Source organism: Diadema setosum, chromosome 1 (genome assembly GCF_964275005.1).
Source record: "Diadema setosum chromosome 1, eeDiaSeto1, whole genome shotgun sequence".
Lineage (NCBI taxonomy): Eukaryota > Metazoa > Echinodermata > Echinoidea > Diadematoida > Diadematidae > Diadema > Diadema setosum.
In genome coordinates, this window is record NC_092685.1 from 48592206 (window position 1) to 48606040 (window position 13835).

Below are 13835 nucleotides of genomic sequence, written 5' to 3' on the forward strand. Positions count from 1 at the left end.
CACAGTACATGAGCAAATCACAAGCTTAACATTGCCAAAATTAAGTTTAAGAACATGCTCTTAGATTACCTTACTGGAAAATTGATCGCAGTATTCTACATGTACATCTACACACATTTGGGAGAAAGCTGACTTGTATACCTGGTACACAAAATTTCTTCTGACCACTTCAAACCATCCATCATAAAATCTAGTGGAGACTTAATTGGTCCCAGGGAACTATCTACATATATGACATAAGAACTGTAAAACAAACTAGTGATAACATAAAGTCATTGTTTCTCGTGACTTGTGTAAAATGATGACTGTTGTTCACCGATGTACATGCTATTAAGATCACTAATGCTTGTCCACCCAATATAGCTGTGTCTTGAATATGGATTTTTATATATGCATGTTGACATAGTGAACTGCTACATAATCATGTCATCTAAAGCAAGTGTAAGCATTGTATTATGTCTGGTCTCTCCTGTCTACTTCACACAATAGAATTGCATCAATATTACACCTTCTTATCTACCTCACAAACTGAAAATGCATCAATATTAATTTTTGTCTACCTCACAAATTGAGTAATCATCTGCATTTAATCTTTATTCATTTGTGCAATTGTGTTAATTCTGATAACTTCAAGACATGTATAAATGATTTTGGTTGGGAATACAAGATTCAGTGAAGTCCTGTTGGTTCTTGTGCAGTCCACAGTAGTTCGTGACTTCAAACGAGGATCCACATGATATATAAACACTCTTAACTGCTATTCCTTCATTCTGTGGACAGTGTGTGTTCCAGCTTGATATCCACTTTTATCCCTTACAAAGAAACCTGGAAACAATTAGGATATAATATGAATCTATCCACAATCAGCATCATTTCTAAAATCATCCACTATCCACCTTTCTTAGATCACTAGGGCCGATGTAATCCTGATTGTATCAATATTTCACAGAAAAATGAATTTGTGAGTACATTCACGCATATAGTACACAAGCACTACTTTTACAATGCAAGAGCCGAGGACCAAGTAAAGGATGACTGCACATGAACACAAACAAAGCTCTAGCGAATGTATCTAGACTACATGTATATCATCAAATTACTCTTGTACATTTTAGGTAATATTCGATAAGCATTGTAATATCGATACATGACTAATTGTATTCATCTTACACATAAGTTCTCCAGCAAGTGGTGATCATTTCCCTCCGTCTCTCACACAATTCTAATCCCATAAGTTGTCAGTATTCCCATTTCAGGCCAGGAAAGCTAAACTCTTCCCTTTACTAACTTCAAATTAAGCACTTTGTCTTCCAACCAATAAATGTCCACCAATAGTCACTATTATAGTACCATAAAACCTTACTGAGATATTAAGACATTGTTTTGCCATGGCACTTTTAATACAACAGAATCCTGTGACTTGGCTTCACAAACCTCACGAACCCACAATAGACAGACAGGTAGAATAGATACTTTGAGTCAGTTATGGATAGAATGTGCCTAATGGTCATGGCCAGCTTCAGGATAATCTGGCAATCTCTTCATAATGGCTGCTCTTGAGGTCTAAATAAGCCATAGTCTAGGTAAAGTAACGAAGAAGACAGACAGCAATAGAGCCTTGACTTCACAACTCAGAATTCGTTTGTTGTTTTTTTTTTTTCAATGAGATTGAGTTCTCCCTCACTATTATCTAATTTCTGATGAGTTGTACATGTACATTATAAAGTTGAGAATCAAGGAGGTTTCCGTGGGCATCAGCTATAATCATTCAAGCATGTTCTATTGAGAACACCAAAATCCTTAGCAAGCAATGATTGCTAGCTTTGAGTTGGTGGGCATCAGTCTGCCGCTAACAAGTATCGGGGTGGAAGAATGGTTGTAACCAAGAAAAGCTCACTTCCTCTTCGTTGTCAAAGCTGTAAGCTGAATTTGAAGGGTGCTGCCATAACACTTGATATTCAACAATCAAACAAGCACTTACACGCAACACGTACATGACACATACACACTTAAACTGAGCAGAATCACAATTTACTGATCCCTATCTACAAATAAAGAATTACTAAATTTAAATATATCTACATGATTCTCATAACAATGTGATTATGCATGATAATTCTATACTATCTTTCTAAAGAAAACTTACTTTTAAAGAAATGGTGCAATGTTAGGATAATAATACATTAATATTCAACTTGTACTGTGACTTGTTTTTTTTTTGGGCGGTAAGTTGGCTCAGTCGGTAGCGCGTCGGCCTCACGATCACGCCACCCAGGTTCGAACCCGAGTCTGGACTGAGCAATGTTGTGTGAAAGCATACCGTCCCCTCTTGCAAGAGGCAAAACACTCTGTCCCTCGGATAGGACATTAAATGGAGGTCCCGTGTATGAGAGAGTAACAACTCATGCACGTAAAAGATCCCGCTTCATTCATTCATCGCAAAGAGTAGGGTGTATTACCCGGTGAACTGGTCCCACCTCAAATCCAACTGGACCCCATGAAAGACCAGCTTTGCGTAGCTGAATATGGGCTATCCAGCCATCTTCTCGTGAGCAGATGGAAAATGAACAAACAAAGTAAGTTTCCTCACTCCCCTTCCAACTCTCGTAGTAAAAAGTATGCATATCCACGTACACATTCTCCTGCTGACTCCCCATATAGATATTTGCTCATGACATCGTAGCACAGTTTGTACTGGTCCTGCAGATAGCACAATATTGAGAAAAAAAATAAAACTAAATCATTCCATTAACATAAATGTTAGGCACAAAACTCCTACACTGGTACCTATATGTAATATCAGGGGGAGTGCGAGTTGTTTGTGTCTGAGGGATATGGGATATTATCAAGAATATCGGATATGCTTGAATTGTTTTGAAGTTTAACTGCGTACAATTTCAGCTTTGCAACTCCTGCAATCTCTTCAATTATTTCTTGGCAGCAATGTTTTCTAAGACAGAAAGAATTGGATTGACAATGCTCTATGATGTCAAAAAAAAAAAACACAGAGTTGCAAATATAACTTCAAACCATGTACATTATACTGGAATTACGAGCCTAAAATTTATGTAAGAGGGAGACCTCTCAAACCATCACAGTTTTTCAGCGCTACAAGACTTGCCACATCACATACAACAAATTGTATAGAGAATGTCATATTCGCATCTTATAGACCTACGTGCATCCTTGATAAGACACTTACAAGTGATTCCACCATGTTGGGTCTGTTGGCACGCAGATTTTTCACTGCATGGAAGATGTCTACTGTGTTCTTTCTCTCGAACTTGTCAATCACAGACCACAAAGCACAGAACACTCCACTCCAACCTGTTCCATTTCTGTGGAGGATGAAAGGTCATAACTTTATCAAACCACAACCATATTTCAATTCATGCAAAATGTGAGCGATGATGTGTGATCAATTATATAGGTTTATATTATATTTTTTTTTTCAATTAAGTGTGAAGGTCATTATCTTTCATAGTTATGTTTGCTCATATCAGACAGACCATTGCACCGAAAGTGTGAATTTCATGATCGAATCCAGACGGATAATGTGAGGGTAGGAGGTGTCTATTTGCACTTTACACATCTATTTATAAAACCAACATTATACTACTCAGCCACTAGACTTAAAACCACGCAATCACACCAAAATTTAGCCACATTGCTCAAAAGACCTGTGTATGCAGTATAAAAAAGGGGGGAGGGGGATAACGTGAAAAGGGGTCTTATCTACTTATATGACATAATATTAGAGAGTTCTAATAATTTTCTCCTTTGCAGAATCTTCCAGCATTTGTTTGAAATTAGCATAACTTAATACATGGGTACCAACAGCCGGGTCTGCTGTATTCTCTGCATCATTAAAAAAATGTTTTAAAGATGAATTCAACAACATCTATACAGCTTTGTAAGACAGAGGGTAATTCCAAACAATCCATCCTACCTATGTAGAGTATTTGGTTTGTAGTATTTGTGCTCTGAGAAGGATAATATTCAATAAAAGTTCAGGTCTTTGATGAATATTTTTTTCTTTGATTATACATTAAATATTGTTACTTAGATATTAGGTAGATATATGGCCTTTTGATAAAAAAAGAAAGAAAGAAAGAAAAAGAGTTTGTTGCTGGTTAAACGCGGAAGCTATCCCATATTAGTAAAGAGTTTTCTATTGGAACCATCAATGCTGTACCTAGTCAGAAGTTAGACTAGGGGTAATACTCACATGCAGTGGACGATGACTGGACCCGAGTTGTGGGCAATCTTGACTGCCTTTTGTGCTGCCCTCACAAGGTGGATGAGTGACATTCGAGATCTCAGGTATGTGCTCGCAGCACTCCATCCAAGCAGTCTGAACTGGGTCACAGTCACACTCTGGTTGTGACAACAAATGGCCAACAGAGGAATCCTTATCATCTGTATAATGTTAAACTTCAACATTGTTACTAACATCCCCATCTTAGCAATCTAAGCTGATGTTGCTGTAACTGGTTTTCATATCTTATTAATCAAGACTATCTAATTTCCGTTCATTGTGTATTACAGTACTCTTAGAAGATGATAAGACTTGCCTTGTGCAAAAATTACTTAGTAGTTCATACCCAGAGTACCGGTAGTTTGGATTTCATATGTTGGTATGATGGCTGTATCATGTTAATATCTGTCAATTACCTTGTAATGATTTTATCTAAAAATGCAGTAGTCGAGCAATAATAAAGCCACTGTGGTTTTTAATTCAGTCTCTTGGTTCATCCATACGTTTTTTCCATCCACTCACACACTAGTTAGAGCATTAATGGGCTTGAAGCTTTGTCTCTTTGATATGATACTGACAAAATTCTAATTATACACGAAAATCCCATGCCATTCTAAGCTTTTCCACAGTGCATTAACTGGAAATAATGGAAACACACACACACAGATACACACACACACACACACACACACACACACAGACATCCCCCCAAGAGTATAGAGCTGCTATGTATAAGAAAAGAGAAAGTACGACAACCCTGAAATCGAGTTTTGCTTTCAAATATTTTTATACAAACCTCTCTCTTGCTTGAGACAGTGAAGGTATCGCGGGTAAAGTGCGGTTCACTCGAAGATCCTACTCGTGTAATTTTTAGAGATCCCATCTGAATGGTGCCTGAACTGGGCCAGTACTGAGGACATGTCTGAAATGGTGGAGGAGTAAAATGAAGTGATAGTAATTAAACATGGGCTATGTTAACATAATGCCTCGGGGAACACGGTGAATCCTTTATAATAACTATAACAATTCAGATTATCTGTAAAACCTAGCGTTCACAAGGGCATGATTGAAACGCAGAAAAAATGTTAGTACACCCATATTCATTTGGCAACCTCTGCACATGTTCTTGAAAGATTCCGTTCACTGTCTTTTTCCATTTCATTCCTAAATACTTCTGGGTTTTTCTTCACGTTCGGGAGAGAGCTAAATTTTCTCATTGAAATTTTCAACGTGACAAATATTCTGACATGGAAGTGATCGAATATCCCGACACTTTCAACGCTCAATCATCTGCATTGTCGTGAGGACATTGTCGGAATATAATTATATGCTTCACCTTTCAGAGGAAAGGGGGTTGGGTGAGGCAAGGTCGGGCAAGATCCCATAACTTTAGGGATGCTTCTTGCTGAGTGAAGTGAAAATCAATCAAGGGGTTTTCAAGAGAAGCTGACAATTTAAAGAGTTTGCACATGAAGCACAGCTGATGATTCATACCAGACATGACATCGGATGATCAATAATTGCAATAGCTTACTTGAGTCTTTTGCCTAAAGTGAGCTAAAAAGTCGTAAGGTATATTAAGAAATTACTCAGAACGTATAAAGTTGAAAGTTTGTACAAAAAAGGAATATCGTACAGGTCCCTATCTTGTCAACAATTGTTTACAAGACAAGATGTACCACATGGGGTGTTGTTGCCCGGTTGTATATGCTGGTTCTTTGGAGTTGCCACTTGCCCAATCAGACGGGTCAAGCTCATTAAGCATGACGATGACAGGACACTTCCAGTCAAAAACAAGCCGCCATATGTCCACTACTGTATTGGGCAAGGGAGCCTGGGTAACTACAAAGGCATTCTCTTCTGTGAAGGTCTGCAAAGAAAAAAAAAATCAACAATTATTGAAGCAGAGTGATGGCTGCAGTGGTAAAATAAAAAATAGAAAAATGATAACAGTGTAACCTATTGCACCAGGTAGTGCCGACAGAAGTAGTAGTAACAGAAGTGACAACAATAAGTAGTAGTAAAAGCAGTCTGCTTCTTGTTTCTGTCTGCTCTGTTGAAGCATTCAAGAAGTGGAAATCTTCCAGTAAACCTGCTTAATCATATGGATACAAAATCCACTGCAATGTTTTTTGTTTTTTTTATGGGGGTTACCATTTTTTTGAAATCTGAATTTGAGTTTTCAAAGCAGTAAATTATGTATAAGTCATGTATAGTTTCTCTAAACCCATTTCTGTCATATCTATTTGATTTTGTCTGTTTGCAACATGTCATGGGAAACTATGGCCTTGAATGAACTCCTAGAAAAGGTGAGGTAATCATCAATACTCACATTCATTAGCGATGCATTGATGTAATCGGTGGAATCTTCAAGTCCCTCTGAGATAAGACATGGTCTCTTTCTCTCCACTTGAGGTACAAAGAATAAATCACGGTGATATGTATTATAATAATGCACAAATGAGCAGAGTACAAGGTACTCCCCCCCCCCCCCCACTCAAGTAGGGCAGGTGCAAGGGGGAGGCTCAGACCCCCCCCCCCCTTTCCTCCACTTTTTTTTTTCACAATACATAGGGTCTAACCACTTTTGGCTCCACTTACTTTTTTTTTTCCCCTGGAAGTGGCACCAGAAATTGTGGTTAAGCCTGTTTGCCGATTAACCCCCAGAAGTTGTACCATCAATGAAATTGCCGCCAAAGGCCTATGTTTGTCTGTTTGTCTTTTTGTGTGTTTGTTTGTCAACTGATGAAACCAAAAAGTGGCAGGAGAAAAGTGTGGGGAAGACTTTTTTTTTTTGCTTGTCAGCTGATGAAACTGTTAGTGGCACAGGAAATATAAACTTCCCTCCCCCATTTAAAAAAAAAAAAATGCAGCACCAGCCCTGTTCTTACCGCTATCATATTGACATCATCTCTTGAACATCATCTCTCCAAAAAGAAATTTATTTTCCCCGAATACTGAAAAAAAGAAGAAATATAAGTGGAGAAATGATTAAAATTATTTTCTTATTAAGTGCAAGTTCCATCAGTTGGATGCAGTGACTCACAGGGCAAAATGTCTGGGAATCTGTTCTTGTTCTTGTTCTGAGGCATCTTTCCTCCTCTGAAGGCGTTCCTTGGAGGAACCGGTGCCAGTGAGTCGAGCAACTGTAAGAGATAAATTATTCTCTCAAGTTAAAAGAGCATTCTCGAAATTGTCCTCGGAAGAAAAGCAATGGGTGATTCTATAATAACCTCAGCATTTATGAGTGCAGTGATAAGTGATCACTGTGACAATAGATGCCTTTTGTCATGTCAGCCTATCTCTGCATATGTTTATGCAACATTCCACCACAACATATTTGCATTGAGGTAGATCTTGCAGGAATGTTCTCTCATTTCCCTGTTTCCTCATTTTTTCCCCAAGGTAAAAGAGAATGTATACTTTTTCAAAAGTTTATTCAGCCAGTCATGAACAAAAGTCTAGCTGTGTGTGGTGGCATTGGTTTTGCTCAATTTTTCTTACCTCATATTCAAGCTGAATGTTGATTTTCTTTGTCTTTGGGTCCACTCTGTTCAGAGTAGATAGCTTCTTCTTGAACTGTGCCACAGGAGTGTGGGTCTGGCCCAGGAAGTAGACTTCAAGAAGAGCATTGTAGATGAACAGATACTGATCCTGAAAGAGGAGGAGGATTTAGATTCTGATTAACTGTCTTTGCAAGAGTGTTTTTAAAACATGACCAGACAATATTAAGAAAGGCTTGAAAGCTGCACAAGTATTTTTCAATGTCAGGGTTAAATAGGAGAAGTCAAAATGAATCGCATGTTCTTGCCTGTGTGTCTACCATCTTGATACGGTTTTCCCTCATCTTGTTGACAAAGCCAAAGATGTCCACCTTTCCAGTCTCTCGCATCATAAACAGCATGTTGTAGAGGGTGAGGAAGGTGCCTGTTCTTCCTGCTCCAGCACTGAAGGAAACAGATAAGCAACATCAGAAAGCAAATGATGTCATATTCAGCCACTGGTATATGCAGCAAATGACAAGTGTGTAGGCCATCACAGCAAACTATCAGTTTTCCAAACCAAGCAAAAGAAAACAGAATTTTCAAGAATATGAAATGGAGCATGTACAAGAACTATGCAATAATTATGTCAGTACCATAGAATATGAGCCACTTGTATATTGTAGTACAACACAACAAAGTTTTAAAGCTCTCAAACCGAATAGATCGAGTGTTTGGAAGATTAATCCATTACAAACCCCTATTACATGTATCCATTACAAACGCGTATAAGTCTAAAGCAGTATTTGATTTAAAGAATGTCAAAATACAGTTATTGGATGCATTATGAAATAAAGAATAAAAACAAAAACCCCTTGCAATTCATTGCTCAGGAAATATTCTTACCAGATTCTTTTTTTTTTGGTTTTTTGTTTGCATGAGCAAAACAAAAGAAATACACTTTCTTTGAAACAATATATTTCTGTCCAATTATTCTCATGCTAAACACATCTCCTGTATTCACCATTAAAGAGTGACTAAAGTCAGAAATTACAAGTAACTCGTGAAGACGACAGAGCACAGGCTGATGCATATAAACCTGCAGTGTACAAGGGTTCAGGTCGATTCCAGTATGTCTAAGGAGTTTGATGTACCCTGGGGTGTGCCCCAAGGCTCCTGCCTGGGTCCCCTTCTTTTTACTTTGTATGCTAGTAGGTTGTTCCATGAAATCCAACACAAATTCACAGAAGTAATGTGTCATACCTATGCGGATGATACACAGCTGTACATATCTTTTTCACCTACTGCAGCAAATGAGAATTATACTGTGTCCATTATAGAGCGATGTATTGTGCATCTTCACAAATGGTTATTATCCAACAATCTTCTACTCAATGATAAGAAAACTGAATTTGTAATATGTGCCACTCAACAGCAAGTTTCAAAATTACGCACTGAAAGCCTGAAAGTGATTGATGTTGATATTTATCCTGTTGATTCTGCACGGAATCTGGGAGTGTGGTTTGATTCACGCCTAGCTTTTGACAGACATATCTCTGAAGTATGTAAAAATTCATTTTATCATTTGTTTAATATTGCACATATTCGGAAGCATTTGACACGGAAAAGTACTGAAAAAATCATCAATGCGTTTGTCACAAGCAGATTGGATTATTGTAACAGTTTATTTTATGGATTACCTGATAATCAGTTAGGTAAACTACAAAGGGTGAAAAATGCATGTGCTAGATTAGTTTGTAATTCTCCTCGTTTTTTTTCATTGTCGTCCATTACTACGTGCATTACATTGGCTGCCTGTAAAGCAGAGAATCATATTTAAAACTCTGCTAATTGTATATAGAGCCATTCATGGTACAGCACCAGTGCACATACAGGAACTTGTAGAGTTAAAAACATCATTTCAAACATTTTATCACCTTCGAAGTTCACGGGATCAAACATTATTGAAATATCCATCGGGGAACTCAAAAGTTACTCTTGGTGACAGGGCATATTTGTACGCTGCACCAAAATTATGGAATAATCTCCCTTTGTTTGTAAGACAAGCAGTCAAAATTAATGAGTTTAAGGCCATGTTAAAAAGTCATCTCTTGAAGTAGTGTATTTTCTGTTTGAATTTCTTGTATGCATGTCATTTTGTAATGCGCAGTAGAGTATATCATTATAGTAGCTGCGCAATATAAATGTCCTTTTATTATTATTATTATTATTACAAGCATTGGTCTGTTCCTTTTAAGGCAATGTGGTGTGGTGACGGAGAACAACGTCAACAAAGTCAAGGAGAGTGGTGTAGTCCTCAGAAACTTCCTCCTTAGAACAGGACATGTAGTGGAACTGGGTGACTGTTCTTTTCTCTTCACCTCTTCCCTGCAAATTGAATAAAGTAGTGAAAGTGGGCTTTACAGTTTGCATTTCAGCAGGTGTAATGAAACCTGAAATTGAAACAAGCCTTTAGCAGTTAAAAACATAGCGGGTCATGGCAATTTGCAATTTTCAGGTCATTGTAGTTGCAATAACTTTGTGATGTTGTACTTTTTTATGCTATGAGTTCATTAAAAACAAAGCAATACAAAGCAAACTGCAGCATTTTTTTTTTTTGGGTGGGGGGAGGGAGGAGGGGCACACTGCAGGTTGTTCCAAAAGCCTAAGTATCTACTGTGCAGCAAAATAATTTTCTAACCCAGTGACTGTCCTCTGTTACTATCTTAAGGAGGATCGGGGTTCTTTAAACGGAAACTCCAGACGATTTTCGTAATTTCATGTAGTACATAAATCGACGACTACGTATAGATTTGTGGAATTTATTGTGGTTCTTGAGCAGAAAAACAAAACTTTGAAAAACCTTAAACAAATTACACTGAACTGGGATGATGACATAGGAGGTTAACATATTTCAGAAATGTAGGCAGTGTAATTCCACAGAATAGCGCTTGCTTGCGAGTTCACCTGTGTATAATCTATGCATGCCTTCTTTCTTTTGTTCTGCTTCCTTGCGCCCCAACTCGTGCATTCTTATGGTAACTCTGCCATGTCATCATCCTTGTACAATGCAATTTGTTCTAAATTTTGAAAATATTTTAATTCTTCATCCTAATCATCACAAATTCTGAAACTCTGTAATCAGTATAACTAATTTATTGTTGTTCAAATGTAAAAATCTGAAAATTATCCGAAGGTCTCCTTTAAGATGATGTAACATGCTTGCTAATGGCTCGGTCACAAATACCAAGAACTGCTACGAACGCCGTACGAACGGTTTTTAGACAATTTCGCACCTGCTGCCCCTCGAAAGCTGCTCGCGATCGCGGTACTTGTACAAGTTTATACCAGAGGTGCAGAGTTTCGGCTGAGATAGGGTTCGAAGTTTCCTACGTTTTTTGATGATGATTTTTCGAGATAATGACAAACCTGTTGTGAAATATGAAAAAGCATATAATTCTGTGAGGAATTCAAAGTTTATTTAGTAACGAAATTGGTTTGAAATGGTTGACACGTCAAAACAAAGCGATCCTAATAAAATATGGGACCCACCTTTTATAGGTTCACTTTATTTTACTCTGTTTTTTGATGCCCTACCGTTTAGGCCTATTAGAATCGCTTTGTTTTACTAAGTTGTTGTTTTTTTTATATCTCACCCATTTCAAAACAGATTTTCATCAAATAAACGTTGAATTCCTTGTAAAATTGTATACTTTTTAACATTTCATAGAGTGATTTCTAAAGTATCTTGCAAAAGTTAAAAGCGGATTGCTTATACATCGACCAGTACCATTTTTCCCTCTAAGTAAAGTAGTAATATCCACTATTTGCTTTGACATGTTATGTTGAAAATCATTGGAAAGGACATTTTTTGTTCTGTCACAACATTACAACGGTTAGGAAATAAGAATGACGGCCGGCGCCACGTTTTTAAATGTATGTGCTGGAGGTGGGGAGGTGGGAGGAAAGGAGGGCAGTTTATTTTCTGGTGCCACTTGTTTTCAACAGCCAACAAGCAAAAAAAAAAAATAAATAAATAAAGTGGGGCCCCAAAGTGGTTACATCTTATGTATTCCTATGTTTTGTGCAAAAATACGTTGCGCCGGCCACAAGAATGTCAATCAGTTTCATTACGAGTATGTATGCATGTAATACGCCAAGGCCTATATTTTTATAATGACAAGGAGGCCTATTTATGCACTATAGGCAGTAACAGCAAATCTAAACTGAGCGTTTGAAGACACGCTTAATGTCGAATAAAACTTTGGTCGATATTTCCATCTAATTTATTTTGCTGGTTACATTTCGAAAGAATAGATGCAGATACTGCTTTTCTAAAGATATACATTGTGGTATGTGTTATATCGCAACAAAACCGCTGGATCTTGATATTCGAGGTTAAGTCCAGTAAGGTGTGTTACAGCTACTGTAATCCTCTAGTCTTGTAGGCCTACTGGGTCCATATTGATTTAAGAGATCAGATCACCCAAATTTATATGTAGGGCCCTGCCGGTAAATTACTTTCAATGACATTAGCAACTTAATCATCATTATACTAAGTGAGTGCGTACTCAATGATGCCCATAAATATCTCATTTTTCCTATTGATTCTACCTTTGATACACACAAAGAGTTTTTCTACCTTTTACTGATTTCTAACAAGGGACTGAATCATGATTATCTCGAGCATATTCATTTGAGAAAATTGAACATGATAATGGTGACACTGCATGGTTGAAAACTGCTACTTTGAGATGCCTCAAGATTGTCATTATTGACAAGAGTCATGATGGCCGGTCAGGTATGACTTTCCTTCATCACTTCATCTGATGTCTTTAATTGACACCCACTTTTAGCTGCCTCTATACTCTTTAATGGGTCACGTAAGAGAGTGATCGGTGTAATGCACTGAAATACTCTGTGACCCATGCATGACTTATAGACTGATAATGTTAAGGTCAGTAACTAGTCCTGCATACTGGTTACACTTCATAGTCAGGGTCAATGTCCTAATTCTTATCAGTATTCTCCCACACATTATCTTGTACAGATTGAATATCCTTTGTTCTAAAGTCATAAACTGGAGGGCTAGGTTAGCGTAGTTAGCCCCTATGTGTTAATTGAACCAAGACACACACATATAAGCTTAGTGTTGGTGCCTAGAATAAAGCAGTAATTGTAGCCCTTTTCTCATCTACTATACTGACCATGCAAGAACCTATCCTTTGTCCTCCCCTAGTAGCTAGACGTTTGATATCACCCCTTTGTAATAGTCTCAACTTTATGTCTCTTTGTCCTATTGTTGTAGCCATGCCTCCCTCCAATTACCACCCTACTTGCCCGATGTTTCTCATTTAATCTCTTCTATGACTAAGTAGCCAACTGGTTAATTGTTTGTAGAATTGGCTGGGAATGATGCCAAGTTAAAACTCCTGTTCGGGAGGCAGTCTGAATTTGGTCCTCCTGAAGTCAAGACGCCAATAAATGTTCTCTCTGTAAATGCATTGATATTATGTTGGTGTGATTGATTCATTGACTCTTGTTTGAAACTCAACAATAATATATGCCTTAAAAGACTAAATTTTCCATCAATAACCCCCGATGAATGAACTTCGCGTCCTTGAATAAAATGTTGTTTTGATTGTTGATTGTCAATAAAACTGTTTGGCTTTATATGTTGCCTGATTTATTTTTTTTTCTTTTTGGATTTTATGCAGAGATCAAATGTTTTGAAAAGAGACAAGATAATGCTTCAGAGATTAAACTAGCAGTCAGTGACCAAGAGAATCCAGTATCAATGTTGTGTTCATGTATATAAAGTTGTCAATGAGTTAATTATGACTGAACGTATTTGCAATATCATTTCATAACAAAACGAAATCCTTCAACAACAACAAAATAGATATGCAATTCATTATCAAGGATCGAAAGTTTGGAACAATAAACTGACTGCATTCGTGTCATCTTATCACATGCATTTTTAACTTACACATTAGAACGCACTTTTCACACGTTTCGCAGTGAGGAAATCATAAACACCGGGAGTTGCGAGAGAATCCAACAATTCGACTTTTTCGGCGACTTCATTTTTCCAA

General features: G+C 37.5%; 1 protein-coding gene across 1 annotated transcript; it reads right to left on the bottom strand.

Moving 5' to 3' along the window:
• Positions 1-2575: 2575 nt before the first annotated feature.
• On the bottom strand, positions 2576-9001 carry LOC140243570 (receptor-type tyrosine-protein phosphatase kappa-like). The gene is made up of 10 exons (XM_072323272.1): positions 8895-9001; positions 8070-8205; positions 7763-7912; positions 7305-7404; positions 6591-6667; positions 5994-6128; positions 5055-5180; positions 4229-4377; positions 3203-3338; positions 2576-2700 (listed from the first exon to the last, which is right to left on the bottom strand). Exons 1-10 carry the CDS (start codon positions 8999-9001, stop codon positions 2587-2589), a joined length of 1230 nt encoding a protein of 409 aa, XP_072179373.1. The 3' UTR covers positions 2576-2586.
• Positions 9002-13835: the final 4834 nt, after the last annotated feature.